The sequence below is a fragment of the Vulpes vulpes genome, chromosome 12 (genome assembly GCF_048418805.1).
Source record: "Vulpes vulpes isolate BD-2025 chromosome 12, VulVul3, whole genome shotgun sequence".
Taxonomy (NCBI): Eukaryota; Metazoa; Chordata; class Mammalia; order Carnivora; family Canidae; genus Vulpes; species Vulpes vulpes.
The window spans coordinates 137,409,009-137,431,883 of record NC_132791.1 but is presented as its reverse complement, the minus strand read 5'-3'; the positions used below and the strand labels follow the sequence as shown (position 1 = coordinate 137,431,883).

The window sequence follows — 22,875 nt, the reverse complement described above, 5'->3', positions numbered from 1 at the left end:
ATGTTGGGCTCTGCACTCAGCACAGAGTCTGCTTTATATTCTCTCTCTCTGTCTCCTCCACTCACTCTCTCAAGTTAATAAAATCTTTAATAAAAAAAAAAAGGTGGATCATGAACAGTGGCACTCACCCAGGCCTCTGATGCTAGAAGAAATTTCCAGCAGTTCCCTCACCATTTGGTGGAGTAGAGCTGGTTCCTTTACATTCTATCTGCCCTTTTAAACTGTTTTTTTTTTTTCTGTGCCACAGGGCAGACAAATCTGCCCCCGGGCCCTCAGTACTATTCCTTTCCACTGTACCAAGGCCCTCTATCCAGTCAGCCCTCACCACTTCTTCAGGAGGAATTGTTCTATATATAGGTATGGATTTGGTATGACTCTGGAGAGGGCTGAGTTCAGGATCTTACCATGTCACCATCTTGGATCCTTTCCTCCTCCCATCTTTTAGGGTTGGTGACAAATTCTGTTATGATTTTCCTTCATCTGAAAAGGTCTTGATTTCCCCTTAATTCCTAAAATATTTTCTCTGGATATAGGATCATACTCTATGTGATACCTCAGGAGAGGGAGATGGCATAAGAAGTCTGCATATGGATTTTTCTTCACTCTGCTGTGACTTTTCCCTTCATGATCCAGCCATATATATATTCTTTTTTTAAAAAAGATTTTATTTGAGAGAGAGTGAGCGAGTGCGCATGAGCATGAACAGGAGGAGGAGCAGAGGGAGAGGGAGAATTAGACTCCCCACTGAGCAGGGAGCCCAATGCTTGGCTTGATCTCAGGACCCTGAGATCATGACCTGAGCTGAAGGCAGATGCTTAAGTGACTGAGCCACCCAGGTGTCCCTGTGCGTGTATTTTTACTGTCCCATTGTAACAGTCTCAGTCAAATGTATAACTGTGTGCTGAGATCCAATCTTCAAATGCAGAAGTGATCTGGGGACAGGATCTCTGACACAACAGTGTGTTAGATCTTGTTGGTTTGTTTATTCTGACAATTCTAATCAGTACTTTGGACACTTAGATCATTTATATTTAATGTAATTATCAGTATGACAGAGTTTAAATCTACCTTTTTTTTTTTTTTTTTACTTATTTCATTGGCTGCTCTGGGTAGGGGTTGGCACATTTTTAGCAAAGTGTTGAATAGTAAATACTGTAGGCTTTGGAGGCAGCATGGTCTCTGTTGTAGCTACTCACCTCGTCAGTCTTAGCACAAAAGCAGACATACACAATGTGTAAATTAAATGATTGTGGCCTTAGTCCAGTAAATGCTTACAAAAACAGGTTGTGGGCTGGATTTGGCCTGCAGGCCATTAGTTTGCTGACCCCTCCTCTAGGATTTACGTATGTCTCTGTACTCACAGTCTACCTTCAAATAATATGCCATGTCACGTACAATGTAGCAGTTATGTTCCTCCCTTTCATTTTTATGCTATTGTTGACATACATTTTGGTTCTACATATGTCATAAAAAGCCCATAGTAATTATTATTTTTGTTTTAATTTATTTATTCATGAAAGATCCAGAGAGAAAGAGGCAGAGACACAGGCAGAGGGAGAAGCAGGCTCCATGCAGGGAGCCCAACGTGGGACTCGATCCCGGGACTCCAGGATCATGCCCTAGGCAGAAGGTAAGCGCTAAACCGCTGAGCCACCCAGGCTGCTCCTTATTTTTGTTTTAAAAAGTCAATTATTTTTTTTAAGATTCTTAAGTGATAAAAAAATGTCTTTAATACTACTCACATATTTACCATCCATGGAGACAGTCATTTCTTTGTGTAGATCTGGATTTCTATATGGTATCATTTTCCTTCTGTCTGGAGCATTGGTTTTAACTTTTATTTTAGGCCTGTTGGATACGGATTCTCTTTGTTGTCTGAGAACATGCTTATAGCCATATCTCAGAGATATTGTGGGTTTGGTTCTAGACCACTGCAAGAAGCTATATATTGCAATAAAGCAAGTCAAATGAATGTTTTGGGTTCCCAGTGCATGTGAAAGTTAATGTTTACACTGTAATCTATTAAGTGTGCATTAGTATTATATATGAAAAAACAATGTACATACCTTCACTTAAAAATAGCCACCATCTGAGCTTTCAGCAAGCTTTTCATCTTTTTGCTGGTAGAGGGTCTTGTCTCATTGATGGCTGCTGAGTGTTCAGGGTGGTGGCTGCTGAAGGCTGGGGTGACAGTGGCAGTTTTTGAAAATAAGACAACAGTGACATTTGTTGTATCGATTGACTCTTCCTTTCACAAACAATTTCTCTGTAGCTGCAATGCTGTTTGATAGCATTTGACCCAAATTGCAGTCCATCCTCTCAAACCCTGCTGCTGCTCTATCAGCTAAATGTTTGGAATATTCTCAATCCTTTGTTGTCATTTCAAAAATTTCATAGCATCTTCACCAGAAGTAGATTCTATCTGAAGAAACCACGTTCTTTGCTCATCTATAAAAAACAACTACAGGGATCCCTGGGTGGCTCAGTGGTTTGGTGCCTGCCTTCGCCCCAGGGCATGATCCTGGAGTCCCGTGATCGAGTCCCACGTCAGGCTCCCTGCATGGAGCCTGCTTCTCCCTCTGCCTGTGTCTGCCTCTCTCTCTCTCTCTCTCTCTCATGAATAAATAAATAAAATCTTAAAAAAAAAAAGAAGCAACTCCTCATCCATTCAAGTTTTATCATGAGATTGTAGTGAATCAGTCCCATCTTCTGGCTCCACTTCTGATTCTACTTCTTTTGCTTTTTGTACCACATCTGCAGTGACTTTCTCCACAGAAGTCTTGAACCTCTCAAAGTCATCCATAAGGGTTGGAATCAAGTTCTTCTAAACTCCTCCTATTTCTACTATATCCTATAGTTGATATTTTGACTTCTTCCCATGAATCACAAATGTTCTAAATGGCATCTAGAAGGTGAATCCTTTCCAAAAGTTATCAATTTACTTTGTCCACATCTATCAGAGGAATACAATCCATGGCAGCTAGAACCTTGTAAAATATATTTCACAAATAATAAGACTTGGAAGTTGAAATTCCTCCTTGATCCATAGGCTACAGAATGGATGTTGTGTTAGCAGGCATAAAACCAACATTAATTTCAGGTACATCTCCATCAGCACTCTTGGGTGACCAGGTGCATTGTCAATAAGCAGCCATATTTTGAAAGGATTCTGGTTTTTTTGAGCAGTGGGCTTAAAATATTCAGTAAACCATGTTGTCAACAGATGTGCTGCCATCCAGGCTTTATTGTTCCAATGAAAGAACACAGACAGAGTAGATTAAGGACAATTCTGAAGGGCCCTGTGATTCTCAGAATGGTAAATGAGCATTGGCTTCAACTTAAAGTCACCAGCTGCATGAGCTCCTAACGAGAGAGTCGGCCTATTTAAAGCTTTGAAGTCAGGCATTGACTTCTCTCCAGCTGTCAAAGTTCTAGATGGCATCTTCTTCCCAACAGAAGGCTGTTTCATCTACATTGAAGATCTGTTGCTGAGTGTAGCCACTTTCATTAGCTCAATCTTTTGGAGAACCTGCAGCTTGCACCTTTATGTATGAAGATGATTTCTTTCCTTAAACCTCCTGAACCAACCTCTGATAGCTTCAGACTTTTATTCTGCAGCTTCCTTACCTCTCTCAGCCTTCATGGAATTGAAGAGTGCTCGGGCCTTGCTCTGGATTAGGCTTTTACTTGAGGGAATGTTGGGGCTGCTTTGACCTTCTATCCAGACCACTGACACTTTATCCACATCAGTAAGAAGGCTGTTTCACTTTCTTATCATGTGTGTGTCCATGGGACAAGCAGTTTAATTTCCTTCAAGAACTTTTCCTTTGCATTCACAACTGAGCTAACCATTTGGTGCAAGAGGCCTAGCTTTTGGTCTATCTTGTCTTTTAACATGCTTTCCTCACTAAGCTTAATCGTTTCCAGCTTTTGATTTCAAGTGAGAGACATGTGACTCTTCTTTTCACTTGAACACTTAGGAGCCACTGTCGGGGTTATTCATTGCCTAATTTCAATATTGTTGTGTCTCAGGGAAGAGGGTGGCCAATGAAGAGGGTGAGGGACAAAGGAATGGCCAGTCAATGGAACAGTCAGAACACATAAACATTTAGCAATTACATTTGAAATATTGTGAGAATTACCAAAATGTGACACAGAGAAATGAAGTGAGCAAATGCTGTTGGAAAAAACGAGGCCTATAACTTGCTTGATGCAGGTTGCCACAATCTTTCTACTTGTAAAAAAAAAAATGCAATTATCTGCAAAGCTCAGTAGAGTGAAATGCCACAAAGTGAGGTACGCCTTTATTTAGTTTTCTTTTTGTGCTAGTCAAAGGGTTCTGGGTTTATTATTATTTTTTAAAGATTTATTTATTTGACAGATGGTGAGCAAGGTGGGGAGAGACCGAGGGAGAGAGAATCTCCAGCAGACTCCTCACTGAGCAAGGAGCCTGGCATGGGGCTTGATCCCATGATCCTGAGACCATGACCTGAGCTGAAATCAAGAATCAGATGCCCAACTGACTGAGCCACCCTGGTACCTCTCGTTTTCTTTTTGGCACTTTTCTGTTAGCACATTCATGCTATCTCTTCACTGTCTCCAGTTTGCATAGCTCCTTATGAGAAATCTGCTCATTTCTTTCTTTGCTCCTTTGCATATACCCCTCCCCTATTCCCACCTCTCACCCCTCCTTCTTTACCCTTGAGTTTCACTAAGGGTGAAGGGTACCTTTACATAGTTTTAATTAGGTATATTCTGCATAGGCTTATTGAGCTTCTTGCACCTATGGGTTTATAGTTTTTGTCAAACTTGCAAAACTGGCATTTCTTCAAGTGTTTTTTCCTGACCCTTGCCCTCGCCTCCATCCTCCTGGGACTCTAATTACATATATTAAATCACTAGATATTATCCCACCGGTCCCTGATGTGCTGTCTACTTTTTCCCAGTATGTTGCTTTTCCCCTCACTTTGGATAGTTTCTTTTGCTATGTTTTCATCAGCTGTAAATCTTCCAAACATCTCATTTTTCATTCAGCTATTATATTTTCCATCTCTGCACATTCCATTTTATATGTTCCATTTGTCTTTCATCAGGTTTGTATTTTCTTCTGTCTCCTAAACATTTACAGCAAACTTATGATCATGTCCTAACCTCCTTGTCTGTGAATTCCATTATCCCTGCCATCTCTGGCTCCTTTCCAATAGGATCCACTTTTCTCCTGGATATAGATCATATATATTCCTGCTTCTTTACATGCTTATAATTTGCTTAGCTTATGTCAGACACTATGAATTTTACATTTTTGAGTGCTGGATTTTGGTCTATTCCTTTTAACAGTGCTGGAATTTTTTTTTCCTGCAGTTAATTTACTTGAAAGTAGAGATCTGTTGGAAGTTTGTGTTTCAGCTTTGCTACAGTGGGAGTACAGACCAGTTTTAGTGTGGGTTCAGTTTAGCCCTGCTACTAGGTTGATACTCTTCTGAGAATTCTCTTTGATATTTCCTGCTTTTTTAAATTTAAAAACATTTTTATTTGTACTCCAGTTAGTGGGAACACAAACACAAATTCCCAGCTCTATGTGAGCTCTGAGATTTGTTCTCTGTTCCTCATGGTTCCTTCTCAGCCTTGGATGGTTTTTTTCCTCACTCACGTGTAGAGCAGTAGCCAGCCAGAGTCTCAAGGGGAACCCCTGTGCAGATGTTTGAGGCTTTTTGTCTGGGTGGCTCCCTGATGTAGGCACTCTGCTCTACAAACCCCGCTGCTTTGGCTTCCACAAGCTCTGCTCTTCACATCCTCAGTTCAGTAGAACTGAGGAGCTCTTTGCTGACCTGCAGCCCCGAAACTGCCTCCCCATAATAAGCTCGTACGATGAAGGGAGCAGGCCTCTCCTTCCCTTTCTGTCAAGTATCACAGTTGTGTCCTGACACATTTTTTTTTAAAGATTTTATTTATTTATTGATGAGAGACACAGAGAGAGAGGCAGAGACACAGGGCAGAGGGAGAAGCAGGCTCCATACAGGGAATTCAATGTGGGACTCAATCCTGGGTCTCCAGGATCATGCCCTGGGCTGAAGGTGGCGCTAAACCGCTGAGCCACCTGGGCTGCCCTGTCCTGACACATTTGTCCAGACCACTGGAATGTACAACACCAATAGGGAGCCCCAGTATAAACCACAGACTGTGGGTGATTGTGATGAGATGGTATAGGCTCCTCAGTTGTAACAAATGGACCACTCTGGTAGGAGATGCGGATGGGGGGCAGGCTGTATGGGAGGCTGGGAGTATGTGGGAAATCTCTGTACGTTCCTTTTGATTTTGCTATGAACCTAAAAACCACTCTAAAAAAATAAGATCTTAAAAAATATGCGATACTGAATTTTAAACACTATTTGGAAATCTGAAATCATTTTGATAGAGAAACATAAAATGTGTAACTTGGCTTTCTTAAAACTTTCTCACATCTGCTTATAATCTGATGTTAATTCTTTCTGACAATGCTTTTACATTTGCTGATTGAATGTGGAAGTGACAGAGCCTTCGAGAATGTACTGTCTCTGAGGTTTTGCCAGTTTGAGAGTGAAGAACAGTTTAGGAAAAGAGGAAACCATGCACCTTGTAGTTAGGTGTCTGACGTCAGTATTCCCATGACCTTTAGATGAAGTAGAAATGACTCACATTTATTGTAGGGGCTGAGAAGGAATGAGAGAGAGCCCCACCACAAATTCACTAAGTCAGAGTTGTGTCCCTTCTTAAGAGAAGAGGAAAGCATAGACTCTAGGACAGCATTTCCTGGAAGCTGTTCAGAAAACATCACTTTCTTGGGGTGTTTCCAGATCAGTGGAGGCTGGGGTGGGCAGACAGGAAATTTCTGGCCATGCTCTGGGCAAGTGGGCCCTTCTTAAAGGTCCAGCTATACTATCATATAGAAACCTGTTTACATTTGTTCAAGCCCAATCTTATCAAATTCCTCAGATTCATAGGCTGCAGTCCACACCTAAGGACTCTAACCCCTGGAGGGCCAGGAACTTCCATTTGGAAAGGGTACCTCTGTTGGATCTGAAGCAGCTGGGTGCTCTGGGCTCACAGGCAGGCAACCAGCATTCAGTCCAGAGGGCATCAGCAACACCCACATCCTCCTCCTCGAGGGGCTGCAGGCTGCACCCTGTCCTGATGGTCAGTTCCTATCTGCTTTTTCTTCCCTATGAAGGTGGCCTTTGCAGCCAGCTTTCATCTGTCTGTAACACAGGAGGGGAGGTGATGGGGACGGTGGTGGGAATGATATGAGTTGCACCCCTCCCAGTCTGACTTCCAGACCAGGGGTGACCACAGCCCATCCAGCTGGTGCTCTGACGGTGCATTGGAAGATGGAAGGCACATGGGGCAGGGCGGCTGCCTGGTGAGCAGTGACTGTAAGTCGTCAAGAGGGTCAAAGCAAGGCCCTGTCAGACCTGTGCTATTAAGTCAGAACACAATGGATCAGAGTAAAGAGTTGGAATGGTTAGTTCTCCAAATCAGCAAGCTGGACTTCAAGTTTGAGTATCCTTTACATATTTAGAAACAGAGTTTGTTAATTGCCACTGAAAGCCTAAGGGGGAAAAGAAAAGTCTGATGTCCTAAAACATTTGAATAATCTACAACGATTCCCAGGGCACCTGGGTGACTCAGCTTAAATGTCTGACTTTGACTCAGGTCATGATCTTGGGGTCCTGGGATGGAGCAGCGGGGAGTCTGCTTGTCCCTCTTGTTCTGCCCCTCCCTCTGCTTGTGCTCTCTGTCTCTCTCTCAAATAAATGAAGAAAATCTTAAAAAAAAAAAAAATTCCCAGCCCTGCCCAGTGTGTAGGCTGGCCAATCGTTCCAACTAAGAGAGCACTAGCACTGCTCAAATGCGGTATAATGCAAGCTGCAAATGTGAGTAACGTGTGTAATTTTAAATTTTCTTGTAGCCCCCTATAAAAAATTAAAAAGATGAACTTGATTTTCATAATATATTTCCATTCAACTCAGTATATCTAAAATGTCAGATATCTTAATATGTAGGTAATAGAAAAATTAATAGGATATTTTATGTTTTTGTCTTATATCATTGAAATATGGTGTTTATTATTACTGTTTCACAGAAATTTTTTCTTTTAATTCCTGTGTAGTTAATATACAGTGTTATATAGTTTCAAGTGCACAATATTGTGATTCAACAATTCCATACATTACTCAGTGCTCATCACGACAGGTGCCCTTCTTCATCCTTTTCACCTATTTCACCCATTCCCCCCACTCTGGTCACCATCAGTTTGTTCTTTATAAGTTAAGGGTCTGGCTTTTTGTCTCTTTTTTTCTTAAATTCCACATATCAGTGAAATCATATGGTATTTGTCTTTCTCTGACTTATTTCACCTAGTATTATTCTCTAGTGGCATCTATGTTGTTGCATAGACAACAACAATGGCAAGATTTCATTCTGTTTTATGGTTGGATAATATTCCAATGTATGTATACACCACAAGTTCTTTATCTATTCATCAGCTGATGGACACTGGGGCTGTTTCCATAATTGGCTGTTACAAAATGATACTGGTCTAAACATAGGGGTGCATATATCCTTTCAAATTAGTGTTCTGGATTTCTTTGGGTAAATACTCACTACTATGATTACTGGATCATATAGCAGTTCTAGTTTAAATTTCTTGAGGCTCCTCCATACTGTTTCCACAGTGGCTGCACCAGTTTGCATTCCCACCAACAGTGCACAAGTTTTCCTTTTTCTCCATGTCCTCGCCAACATCTGTTGTTGCTTGTGTTGTTGATTTTAGCCATTTTGATAGGTGTGAGGTGACCATCTTATTGTTTTGATTTGCATTTCCCTAATGGTAAGTGATGATGAACATCTTTTCATACATCTGTTGGCTATCTGCATGTCTTCTTTGCAGAAATGTCTGTTCATGTCTCCTGCCCATTTTTAATTGGATTATTTAGATTTTGGGTGTTGAGTTGTATAAATTCTTAATATATTTTGGATACTAGCCTGTTATTGGATATGTCATTTGCAAATATCTTCTCCTATTCAGTATGCTGTCTTTTAGTTTTATTGTTTCCTACATTGTGCAGAAGAAGCTTTTTATTTTGATGAAGTCCTAATAGTTTATTTTTGCTTTTGTTTCCCTTGCCTCAGAAGATATATCTAAAAAGATGTTGTTATGGCTGATGTTCGAGATGTTATTGCCTGTGTTCTCTTCTAGGATTCTATGCTTTCAGGTCTCACATTTAGATCCTTAATCCATTTTGAGTTTATTTTTGTGTATTGTGTAAGAGAATGGTGAAAGAAAGTGATCCAGCTTCATTCTTTTGCATGGAGATACCCAGTTTTCCCAACACCATTAGTTGAAGAGACTTTTTCCCATAGTATAATTTTGGTTCTTTTGTTAAAGATTAATTGACCTTATAATGGTGTGTTTATTTCTGGGCTTTCTGTTCTGTTCTCTTGATCTATGTTTCTGTATTTTTTGCCAGTACCATACTGTCTTGATCACTACTGTTTTGTAGTATATCTTGAAATTTGGGATTGTGATACTTCCAGCTTTTTCATTTTCTTGTGATTCTTTCCATACAAATTTTAGGATTGTTTTAGTTCTGTGAAAATGCTGTTGGTATTTTGATAGGGATTGCATTAAATCTGTAGATGGCTTTGGATAATACGGACATATTAACAATATTCGTCTTCCCAATCCATGAGCCATTTGTTTGTGTCATCTTCAATTTCTTTCGTGAGTGTTTTATAGTTTTCAGAGTATAGGTCTTTCACCTCTTGGGTTAAGTTACTATCTTACTTTTCTAGGTATCTTACTATTTTTGTGCAATTGTAAATGGGATTGTTTTCTCAAATTCTCTGCTGTTTCATTATTAATATGTAGAAATGCAGTGTATTTCTGTGCCCTGGTTTTGTATCCTGTGACTTTACTGAATACATCATTTACTGAATTTATCAGTTCTAGTAGTTTTTTGGTGGAGTCTTTAGGGTTTTCTCTATATAGTATCACATTATCTGCAAATAGTGAACATTTTACTTCTTCTTTACCAATTTGGATGCCTTTTTAAAATTTTTGTCTGATTGCTGTGGTTAGGACTTCCAGTACTATGTTCGATAAAAGTGGTGAGTGAGCATTTTGTCATGTGCCTGATTCTAGGCAGAAAGCTGTCAGTTTTTCAGCATGTAGTATGTTAGCTCTGAGGTTTTCATATATGGCTTTTAGTATGTTGAGGTAGGTTTCCTGTAACTCTACTTGAGGAGAGTTTTTTTTTTTAAATTGCAAATAGATGTTGTATTTTGTTGTGCTTTTCCTGCACTGGTTGAAATGATCATGTGGTCTTTATTCTTTCTCATATTTATGTGAGGTGTCATGTTGATTGATTTGTGAATATTGAACCACTCCTGCATCTCAGGAATAAAGCATGCTTGATTGTGGTGAATGATTTATTTACTATATAGTTGGATTCAGTTTTCTAATATTTTGTTGAGAATTTTTGCATCTATGTTCATCAGAGATATTGGCCTATAGTTTTTTTTTATGCAGTGTCTTAATAATCTGGTTTTGGTATCAGGGTAATGCCAGTCTCACAGAGTGAATTTGGAAGTTTTCCTCTCTCTTCTACTTTTTGGAATAGTTTGAGAAGCATAGGTATTAACTCTTCTCAACTGTTTGATAGAATTCACCTGTGAAACCATCTGGTCCTGCACTTTTGTTTTTTTAGGAATTTTTTGATTAGTGGTTCAATTTCATTGCTGGTAATAGGTCTATTCAAAATTTCTATTCCTGATTCAGTTTTGAGAGGTTATATGTTTCTAGGAATTTATCCATTACTTCTAGATTATCCAGTTTATTGGCATATAATTTTTTATAATCTCTAACAATCCTTTGTATTATTGAAATGTTGGTTTTTACTTCTTCTCTTTCATTTCTTTTTTTTTAAGATTTATTTATTTATTTATGATAGACACACACACACACACACACAGAGGCAGAGACACAGGTAGAGGGAGAAGCAGGCTCCATGCCAGGAGCCCGATGCTGGACTTGATCCCGGGACTCCAGGATCGTGCCCTGGGCCAAGGGCAGGCGCCAAACCGCTGAGCCACCCAGGGATCCCTTCTCTTTCATTTCTGATTGACTTTGAGTCCTCTCTCTCTCTCTCTGAGAGTGTGTGCATGAATGAGTTGAGGAGAGGGGGATGGAGAGAATCTTAAGCAGGCTCCATGGCTAGCATGGAGCCTGATGTGGGGCTTGATTCCATGACTCTGAGATCATGACCTGAGCTGAAATCAAGAGTTGGATGCTCAACTGACTGAATCACCCAGGCACCCCCTCACTCTCTTTGTTTTTAGTGATTCTACTAAAGGTTTATCATTTTGTTGATCTTTTCAAATAACCAGCTCCTGGTTTTATTGATCCATTGTATTGGGTTTTGTTTTGTTTTAGTTTCTATTTCATTTATTTCTGCTCTAATCTTTATTTCCTTCCTTCTACTGGTTTCTTCTTTTTCTAGCTCCTTCATGTGTAAGGTTAGGTTGTTTGAGATGTTTCTTGCTTCTTGTGGTAGGCCTGTATTGCTATAAACTCCCCACTTTGAATTGCTTTTGCTGTATTCCAAAGATTGGTTTTTGTGTGTTGTTGTGTTTTCATTTTCATTTGTCTCCATGTATTTTTTTGACTTCCTCTTTGATTTCTCAGTTGATCAATTCCTTGTTTAATAGCACATTTAACCTCCATATGTTTATGTTCTTTCCAGATTTTTTCTTGTGATTGATTTCAGTTTCATAGTGTTGTAGTCAGAAAAGATGCATGGTTATGACTTCGATCTTTTTTAATCTGTTGAGACTTGTTTTGTGGCCTAATATGTAACCTGTCCTGGGGAATGTTCCATGTGCACTTGAAAAGAATGTGCACTCTGCTGTTTTAGGATGGAATGTTCTGAACATATCTGTTAAATCCATCTGATCCAATGTGTCATTCAGAGCCACTGTTTCCTGGTTGACTTTCCGTTTGGATGGTCTGTCCATTGATGTACATAGTGTGTTAAAGGCCCCACTATAGTTACTATTGATTACTCTTTTGTTATTAACTGTTTTACATATTTGGGTGTCCCCATGTTGGGTGCATAAATATTCACAATTGTTGGGACGCCTGGTGACTCAGTCCATTGAGCATCTGCCTTCAGCTCAGGTTATGGTCCTGGGGTCCTGAGATTGAGTCTCACTTTGGGCTCCCTGCTCAGCAGGGAGTCTGCTTCTCCTCCTGCTCATGCTCTCTATCTCTCAAATAAATAAACAGAATCTTTAAAAAAATATTTACAATTGTTTTATCTTCTTGTTAGATTGTTCCTTTTATGAAGTGTCCTTCTTTGTCTCTTGTTACGGTTCATTTTAAAGTGTAATCTGTCCAATATAAGTATTGTTACCCCAGCTTTGTTTTCACATCCATTTTCAGGATAAATGCTTCTCCATCCCTTCATTTTCAATCTCCATGCATCTTTAGGTCTGATATGAGTCTCTTGTATGCAGTGAATAGATGGGTCTTATTTTCTTACTCATCCTGTCACTCTGTGTCTTTTGAATGGAGGGTTTAAGTCCATTTACATTAAAAAAATCATTCATAGGTATGTGTGTATTTATTGCCATTTTGTTACTTGTTTTATGGTTATATTTCTTCTCTGTTCCTTTCTTCCTTGCTCTCTGACTGTAAGTGACTTTCTTTAGTGATATATTTGGATTCCTCTCTATTTTTGCATATGTATTAGTGGGTTTTGACTTGTTACTATTAGGTCGGTGTGCATCAGGCTATTGCGCATTTGGTTAGTGAGAGTCAGTACCTTTGAGCAGTCAGCTTGTGGTACTCAGAGGACCTGTCTTCACTGTGTAAGGCAAGGAGCCAGATGTATTACTGTGGTGAATCTGTCTCTGTGGAAATGTGGTTGTGGCAAACCACCCTCTCTTCAGTGTCCATCCTGTCTTCCTCTACCACTTCTGTGGGCTTTGAGCTCCCACAAGTCTTCGGGCTTAGCATACCGTGCCTCTCAGTTCAGCTGGTTCTCTGTGGGTGGTAGCCTTATGGTTTCCCATGCAGCCAACTATGAACAGTTACACATAAAAGTTTATCATAAATGCTAAGGGTATTGACTTAATGATTTAAAAAGTTAGACATCTCCTAACTTTGGTGCCCCTCTGGACAGAGTGTGTAGGGGTCGTGTGAGTTGCCCCCGTCGGCTCCTAGAACTTTAACGTGGCTTTTTTTTTTTTTTTTAACGTGGCTTTTAAGGAGAACCGGAGTCAGAATGGCCCCCTGCCCCCTGCCCTCTGCCATGGGAGCTGGTCAGCAGAGCCAGCCACCCTGTCCCAGAAGCGGGCAGTTGCTGACCCCTGTCCCTCCCCTGCCAGGCCGTCCCCTCTGCTCCTTCCTCTCCTGTCTCTCTCCCTCCCCTGAACTCTGCTACCAACCTCTGCACACTCCTTTTCCCATCCTGTTCTTCCACCTACTTGTCTTAACCTCTGCTTCACAAACGACCTGTGGTCAGAATCACTTGGCTGCTGCTTAAAAATAACTGTTTCCAGGTCCCAGCAGTGGATCAGGGACATGTGCTGGGAGTCCCCCCAGGAGTCCGATGAGCAGGCCTGTTTGGGGAGGGACCTATCCTAAAGAGACAGGGTGTAGACGGCACCATTTCAAAATGCCTCTTCTCCAGCTCCCAGGGGGACTTGACTATCCTGACTGCTCGTGGGTGCCGTCCCCTCACCAGCTGTTGAAGCTCACCACATAACGCTCGCTCACCTGAGTGGACCTTCTGCTCCAGCCAGAGCAGAGTCAGGGTGCCTCTGCCGGCGCCTCGGGAAGATCCTTCTCCTTGTCCCCACCTGCTGTAATCCCACCCTTCCTCCATGGCCAGTCCATGCCGCTTCTCCTCCGGGGCCACTTGTTCCTTCCTTTCTCTTCCTGCATCTCCCTGCTGGCCTCGTATCATGTTCTGCCCGCGTGCTCACTCTTCTGACACCGTCATGGTGGAGGTCACCAGAACGTCGCCTGCACCCTCCAGCATGGCTGCTCAGACCCGCCCATTTAGCACATTGGTCAGCTGTGCCTGAACTAGACAGAGAGCAAAGAGGAAGCTCCTTGCCCACCCCCTTCGTCTTCGTCTGGGCATGCTCTGTGATGCGTGACACCTGAGGACAGCCTCGGCTCTTGGAAGAAAAAATGAGTGAATCAGAAGCCAGATGGTAACAGGCTGCACCAAAGAGCACAGACTTGATAAGCTAAGGTTGCAGCAAACCTCCTCGAGGTCACTGCCAGTAGAGACCATGCCTCTGGGATGGAGCCATGTGACCCGCAGACTCCTCCTTTACATGTGAGATGGTCCTGTGGCATTTTGTATTTCATTTGATTACAAGCTGGTACATAATTTGGAAACATTTCCATGTACTGTCTTCAACATCACTTCTGTTTGTGCTTCCTCCTTACTTCATCTATACTGGGGGGAGGACATTAATAGATTTTAAAAAATGCCTACCAACATAGGTTTTGCAGTCTGTTTTGTAGTTTCTGGACCTCGGGGCCTGGCTGGGCTTTCTGTGCCAGCTCCAAAAACTGGCCTCTCCCCTTCCCTCTGTCTGGGGCCACAGTTGTGTTAAGGAACGTGCCCATGTCAGTGGATGACGGTTCCCTTCAGCTCCTGAAAGGCAGCGGGATCTCCCGTTTACCTGTCACTGGAGGCGTGGTGATACCACTGCTTCTCCACGAGGGTCTGGGCCAGGCACCTAACATAATTACCTCCTGGTCTTTAAGGTTCACTCATCCAAGGAACTGGTGGTCGAAACAGGCTCCTTCATTGCTCAAGAGCAATGCAGTGTCTGTGCAGGATCTTGGACCTTTCCTACAACCCTGATGTAAGAGATTAAAATCCTTTCCCCTGATAGGGTGGTGATAATTATCAGCTACTACTTTGGGGTGTTTACTGTATGCTAGGGATCGCTCTAAACATACTATGTACATTATCTGACTTAATCCTTTGCCCATGCCTGATGAAGTAGGACTGTCATCCCTGTTTTACAGGTGAAGAAATGGAGACACTGAGACCTAAGCCACTTTAAGGCCACACAGCGAGGAAGTGCAGAGGCTGGCTGGTGACCCTGGGGTTGTCCAGTTCTAGAACCTGAACTGCATCCAGCATTCTTTTGCCCCCACCCTTCCCACGAAAGCAACTTATCTTATGTCAGTAGACGACACCAGACTGTCACAATGGTACTCTTGCTTGTTCCTCAGAGTACGGTGTCCTCAGGCAGTGTGCATATGCCGACCTGCCATTCTTGCATATTCTAACTTCAGTACAGCTTCTGACTTTATAGAACCTTGGGTCTTAGCCTCCCCACAGCCCAGCCAGACTCTGGTTTCTAGGAGTGACACCTTCTAGAGCATCCAGATTGCTGTAGGACAGCTGCCCAGTTCCCGAGTCCCTGGAAGCCCCCCTTCCCCAGGGGGTCCAGCCGTGTCCTCTGGCAGTGCCACTTCCCACCCAGACCTCACACACCTCACCTTTAAGCCAAGATCCAGCTCTCTCAGTGAGCGCTGGATCTCCCTGGTGAGGACATTCATCCGTTCACACTCCTGGAAGGCAACGACGATGTAGGGGGTGCGTTCCTCCACTTTGGCCATCAGCTCTGCCATGTTGAACTCATCTGTCACGCGCTCCAGGATTTCTTCCAGGAGGGCCTTGACCTGCCCCACAACAGGAAACACAGGGTTAAGAAAGGTTTCTGACTCTCCAGGACTCCATTCCCCTGTGATAGAGGCCAGTCATCCAACCGCTGGCCATACTCTTGCCTACTTGCTTAGGTCTGCTGGGTCAGGGCTTGAGCACCGCCCACAGGATGGCCTCTCCAGAGGGTGACCAGCTTAAAAAGAGAACATAGGTGTCTTCTCGAGAATCAGGAGTTGGGAAAGTCCAGAGGCTGACCCAGTTAGCTGCGCAGATGAAACTGGAAAGGCATAGGATAGTCTAGGATGGTCATTTGGGACCATATGAACCTGAAGTGATGAGCAGTAGTGATGAATAAGTATGTGTGTGTGTGCGTGTGTGTATATATGTTCCATGAGGCTGCACTGCAGTTTCTGTCCTTGGGTCCTGGAACAAGCATCCCCATCTATCATGTAAGCCTCCTCCCAGCCCCATGATTCCTTTTACTGCACAAACTATCAGCTAATTAGACCAGGGGAGCTAGCACCACCAGGGTGTCTTGCCTGGAAAATTGGAACTGAAGCACTGAGATCCTGAGTTATTTAGGGGCAAGTACTTGGAGGCTGAGTCTGCCATTTTGAAGCAAATGAGTAAGCCCGGGAGGTCTGTCAGCAGAGAAAGAAAAATGGAGCAAGTGCAGACATAATAGAACATGTGGCCAGCATGGAGGGGGGTGGCCCCTCCTGGATCATGAAGGCTTGGGCTCCAGGAGGACCTGATGGGATGGTTGTTGTTCTGCTCATGATCTCCTATAACAGGCCCCCACCTCCACTTGTGAAATCCCTTCCCCATTGTTTTGGGGTACAGTCATGGGGCCCAATCCTCCCATGAGCAGAGTAGGCCAACCAGATCCTCATTCCCAGGAGCACTAAAATTTGAATCTCAAGCCTGATTCAGGGACAGAAAGTGGCTGGAGCTACTGATGGAAGTGCCCTGAAAGGACATTCTTCTTTCTCCCTTGGATCCTAGAGCCCCTGGGATTTCTCCAACCTTTCTTAGGTTGATTCCTTTGACACAGTGGGCTATTTCTTGCCTATTTCAGCTAAATTAGTCTCTTGCTTGCAACCAAAACCCTTGGCTGAGTTAATGCAGTTGTGATGTGTTATCCACATGAGTGTAAGCAAGTCATCTAGGCCTCAATTTTTTTATCTATAAAAATTTCCAAGAGCGTCTTTCTCCACCTGCCCACACTCCCCCCGTCCCCCCGCAACTCCCAGGGCTGTTGCAAAGATCAAATCAAGTGAGCTGATGGATGTGGTGGCATCCGAAAGCTATACAGAGCTACAGAAGGGATTATTAATATTCACTTTGCCTTGTATTGTTAACACCCAATACACTCTCCAGGAAAAAGGCTGATGTCTGAAAAAGGAAAGTAAAACCTCATCTCCCTGTCAGAAAGGGGTCTCTGGTGCTGTCACAGCAAAAACCAGAACAGAATTTTAACGGTACCTGAGAGCTGCTGCTGGGATAGAAGACTAATGGCTAAAATTATATCATCTTACTTTCTATGGAGCTGAATTTGAAGAAACAGCCCTACACCCATGAGCTGCCATTCGGACAGTTGCACAAAGAGATGAAAGGAGGCACTGGAGGCACTCTCCCAAAATACACAGACCATGGAGAAACAGAACTCTGTCCTGATCAGGCTGAGCAGGATTTGGAGACCAAGTCTGAGGACATAGAGGACTGCCACGGAAGGGAGCAGGTGCACAGAAAGGATGAGCCCTGGATAGGGGGGACTAGCACGGAAGGGAGCAGGTACACAGACAGGAGGAGCCCAGGATGGGAGGACTCAGGGAAGGGAGCACTGGATAGGGGGGACTAGCACGGAAGGGAGCAGGTACACAGACAGGAGGAACCCAGGATGGGGAGGACTGCCATGGAAGGGAGCACGTGCACAGACAGGGAGGAGCCCAGGATGGGGAGGATTGCCACGGAAGGGAGCAGGTGCACAGGCCGGGAGGAGCCCAGGATGGGAGGACTGCTATGGAAGGGAGCAGGTGCACAGACAGGAGGAGAGGACTGCCAGGGAAGGGAGCAGGTGCACAGACAGGATGAGCCCAGGATGTGGAGGACTGCAGACCGGAGCAGGTGCACAGTCAGGATAATCCCAAGATGGGAAGGATTGCCCAGGGAAGGGAGCAAGTGAGCAGACTGGGAGGAGCCTCGGACAGGGAGCACTGCCAGGGAAGGGAGCAGGTGCACCGACCTGCAGGAGCCCAAGGGCTCTTCAGGTGAAAGAATGGGCTGCAAGGAATGTGGTCTAATTATTTCCACAGGCAAACTCCTCTGCCTTTTTTTCCCTGACAAATAAATGCTTACCCTAAAAATCTAAGTTTCACAGACAGTTGTAATATTAGGAACCAAATCCTGTTACAATCTTGCCTCTTCCCTCAAAGAGGAGCAAGTCACTGGTAACTGCTTCTGTCTTTGTTTAGAATCCCCGCAGATATCCTCTGAGGCACAGAGTCGTGTCCGTCACCTATCCTAACTACCTTCCTTGTCCCCGCTGCAGCCTTCCCCCTTCCTCTGCACCTCCCTCTCACTAATGGAGTCATACTACACTTGCTTTTCACCTTATAATAAATCCTGGACACATTTTCTTGTTAGAACCTATTGACTTGCCTTTTTAAAACATTGCATATATTTTATATAAGTACTGTGATATATATACTACGTATCATGTATACACATATGTTGTATAGAATATATTATTTAACTGCTTGGGCATACCATAATTTGTGTCATTTCCCTTTTTGATGGATATTTGCCCTGTTTATCATTTGTACCAGTATAATCGATCCTGTAATAAATAAATACAGCACAAAATCTGCACACTGTGGAGCGTTTCCACTGGTTGCATTCCTAGAAATAGAATTACGGGTAAAAAAAAATAGGAACATTTTACATTTTAGTAGCTGTTGTTCTGGAATTGAATTCACCCCCAGAGAGTGTGTTCTTACGCCCTCACCACTGGATAAGATCACTTTTAAAACTCTGTACCATCAAGTAAAAAAGGATATTTCACATACCTTCATGTAGTCGGGAGTACAGTGAGAACTGTGCTATTTTTACTGGCCTGTCATGTTATCGTGTGACTCTATGTCCTTCTGTCCCCCTCTTCTGTCCTCTCTTCCTCTACCTGTCAGAACTCTTCATAGTTTAATAAGATCTGCCCACAGCCCAGTGTCTGTGTGGCAGAGATTCTCCTAGTTTGCCTTGGACTTTGTTCATGGTGTTTTTGGGTTTGCAGATCTTTTAAAGTTTCCCAGTCATCACATTTGTCAATCTTTATAGATTCTGAGTTGCTCTTTAAGAAGAGGTTTTACAATGCCTTCCTCTTTGTATGATCATAGAAGCATTCACCCAAGTTATCTTTCAGTACTTTTGATGTTTTCATGTAAAATTCATTAAAAATGCTTAAATGGCTCAGTGGTTGAGCGTCTGCCTCCAGCTCAGGGCATGATTCCAGGGTCCTGGGATTGAGTCCCACATCAGGCTCCCTGCAGGGAGCCTGCTTCTCCCTCTGCCTGCCTCTCTCTCTCTCTCTCTCTGTCTCATGAATAAATAAAATCTTTAAAAAAAAAAAAAGCTTAAATGTAGCCATCTGAAAGGTACTGTGATATAAGGAGTCGGGCACCTGTCTCACTTTCTTCCAAATGACCAGACACTCATTCAACACTAGCGAGGTCCAGTAGTCAAGGACAAATCGGGGAGATGCTACTGCATCCCTAACACTGAAAGGGCGTATGTCTGAGGGGGGCCCTGGAGCCAGTGTGATGGGCTGGGTCATGTCCCCCTAAAACTCACATATCCCCCAGTACCTTAGAATGTCACTGTGTTTGGAAACGGGACCTTTACAGAGATGATTACATTACAAGGAGGCTGTAATAACGTGGTCCTAACTCAATCTGACTGGTATCTTTAGGAAGAGGACATTTGCACGCACAGAGACAGCAGGGGCGCATGAGCCCAGAGGGAAGGTCTCAAGAGGCCACAGGAAGAAGACTGCCACCCACGAGCCAAATAGGCCTCAGGAGAAAAGCGACCCTGCTGACATCTTGATCTTGGACTTCCAGCCTCTGGAACAGTGAGAAAACACACTTTTGTTGTCCAAGCCTCCTGGTCTGTGGTACTTTGTGGTGGCAGCCTAGCAAACTAATATGGCCAGGTACCCCCCCAATAGCAGCAGGCTCATCTGCCTAAGAGAGGCATTTGGGGCTGCACAGCAGTTCCAGCTCAGGTCATCAGAGGAGCCCGTGGTGTCCTGGAACATCCAAGCTCCCCCCGACTTCTGTCTCTCCTTCCCAGGTGCCTGGCAGCCCAGGGGTGTGCTATGTCCCAGGTTCTCATCCAGATACAAGCAGGCAGAGGAGCAGATTTGTGCAGGTGCCACCTCTGGGCTGCCGCCAGCTTGACAGTAAAACGCGTTGTCTGCTCTGGCTCTCTCCCTGTCCACTGAGCGGCTGTGCTGGGGAGAAGGCATGCGGCACAGGACAAGGCGACCACACACCAGGCATACACATACACACACACACACACACACACACACACACACACACGACGCCTGTCTGCACAGTGTGATGCCCATTCACTTCTGCAACATCATTTCTGGAGCTGGACAAGGATAAGGCCCCGATGGGAACGAGAGGCTTCTTTGAACCCTGCCTGAAGAACCCTAAATCGATCCCGTATAGAGTCCTGGACTCGATTTTCTTTTCTTTCTTTTCTCCTTTTCTTTTCTTTTCTTTTCTTTTCTTTTCTTTTCTTTTCTTTTCTTTTCTTTTCTTTCTTTTCTTTTCTTTTCTTTCCTTTTCTTTTCTTTTTTCTTTTCTTTTCTTTTCTTTTCTTTCTTTTCTTTTTTCTTTTCTTTTCTTCTTTTCTTTTCTCTTTTCTTTCTTTTTTCTTTTCTCCTTCCTTCTTTCCTTCCTTCCTTCCTTCCTTCCTTCCTTCCCTTTTTCTCATTTTTTTCTGTCTCTCTTTCTTTCTTTCTCCCTTCCTTCTTCCCTTCCTTCCCTTCCTCCCTTCCCTCCTTTCCTCCCTTCCTTTCCTTCTTCCCTTTCTCTCTTTCTGTATATATTTTTTTATTGGAGTTCGATTTGCCAACATAGAGTATAACACCCAGTGTTCATCCTGTCAAGTGCCCCCCTCAGTGCCCGTCACTCAGTCACCCCAACCCCCGCCCACCTCCCCTTCCACTACCCCTTGTTCCTTTCCCAGAGTTATGAGTCTCTCATGTTTTGTCACCGTCTTTGATATTTCCCACTAATTTTCTCTCCTTTCCCCTATAATCCCTTTCACTATTTTTTATATCCCCCATATGAGTGAAACCATATGATGATTGTCCTTCTCTGATTGACTTACTTCACTCAGCATAATACCCTCCAGTTCCACAATGTTACAGCTAGAACAGCTTTCATCCTAGCTGGCTTGGGGTCTGGGTGACATAACATGTCTTCTCTTCCTTTTTGTTCTCAAATTCTATCTTATGCATCAAATAGTGGGATTGGCTGAGTAGTGATTTAGAGTAGCTTTCTGGGAATACGCTCACCTGCAGCAAAATCACCAGGGTGCATATGCCTGCGCTTGACCCTGGACCCCAGGGTCAGAATTCCGAGCTCCTGGCCTTGTCCTGGGGTGTGTTAAGATCTGAGAGCAGGATGGCACACTTGACACCTTTGGACAGAAGGAAGTCCAGCTCCTTTAGTATGAAATGGGTTGTCCTCCTAAAAGCAATCCCTGGAGCTTTCAATTTGGTAACTGCCCAGCTTCCTAACCTTTAATCTTCCAGGTAAATTTCCTTGTAAACCCAGTGGCAGCTCAGAGGAGGGAATCCAGGTGGTGCTGTGGATCAGAGGCAGGCGCCGGGGAGGTATCCTGTGGGAACCCAGGTGGCTTGTCCAGGGACAGATTTTACTGGGCCTCCTTCCTCTTCCATCCTGTGTGGTGGGTGGTCCAGGAGCAGAGCCCTCAGACCACCTGATCTCTAAGGTGGTGCCATCTCACCCCTGTCTGCCTTAACTACTCCACGGTTCCCCTCTGCCTTTCTGAAATTTCTGAAAGTCCTGTGCTCAGCAGCCCTTACCTGTGTGCTGGAGGACCCTCTGATCCAATGTTGTTTGCACAAGAAGGCATTTTCGTTTTAAAGAGTGACCAAACCAAATGAGCATCTGGTTGGTGCGGTGAGGGTGGCGCTCATTAAGTACAGCTGCCCACTGGTCACCGCTCGGTTCGTCAAGGAATCGCTAGGTCCCTTTCTAGCTCCCCTGCCCACCACTGTTCAGCCCTGTCTTTCTTCCCTTTGGCAGGCAAGTGGGATAGAAATAGTCTTTGGGGAACTAGAAAAGCAAACTGCGAAAGCCAGTGGCAGGGACCTCCTATGATTCACCCAGACCCCTGGCCTGTGGGTCAAGGCTGCACCAGCCACAGGTGAGGGGAAGATGTGCACCATGTGGTCTGTGCTGCCAATGTGGCCAGTGGGAGGAGCATCTCACTGTGCCATCCTTGGGTGCCCCAGAAGGATCTCTGGCAACTCCCCCTCCCCTCCACATACTTTTTCTTCTCTGGTGGCCCCTGCTCTGTCTCCAGCGTGGCTGTCCTGGGGCTGCAGCTCCAGCACCGTGCGGAAGAGCTTTTCCGACGTCTGGGTCAGGAAGCCGATCTCAGCATTGGGGTGTAGGCCGTAGAGGTAGGGCGACTCTGCAGGCAGCTGGGCATCGATGTACTGGAAGTCAAGGGCAGGTGCACTTAAACACAAACTGGGATGAGTCGGCCACCCACTCTGGTTCGTCTGGGGTGGGGGCTGTCTGGGGGCCGCAGCAGGCCTAAGGCACCTGCCTCCCTGCTCACTGGCGCTGGCTGTTGTGGGCATGCTCTCCACCTGGCACACATCCTGTCTGCCAGTCTTGCCTTGGCAGCACCTGTCTTCGTGTGCCAGGCTGGCTTCCCAGAACTTCCACGCCCACACAGACATTGTCTTCTTCAGAAGGAAGCTTAGAGGATTTTCTCCGTTTCCAGGCTCCCTACTCCCTGGTTTACACCTGTCCCTCCCTCCACACACAAGGAGGACTTCCCAAAGTCCTTGAGAAATACGGACGCCTAC

At 44.2% G+C, this 22,875-nt stretch overlaps 1 protein-coding gene across 1 annotated transcript in view; it reads right to left on the bottom strand.

Moving 5' to 3' along the window:
* The window catches only part of DNAH9 (dynein axonemal heavy chain 9), a 325,725-nt gene that overhangs the window by 11,750 nt on the left and 291,100 nt on the right, over nucleotides 1-22,875 (bottom strand). The window contains exons 66-67 of the mRNA XM_072730369.1: nucleotides 22,327-22,497; nucleotides 15,572-15,754 (exon numbers count right to left, since the gene is read on the bottom strand). Coding sequence (XP_072586470.1) covers nucleotides 15,572-15,754; nucleotides 22,327-22,497 — 354 coding nt within the window. The remainder of the gene's footprint in view (nucleotides 1-15,571; nucleotides 15,755-22,326; nucleotides 22,498-22,875) is intronic.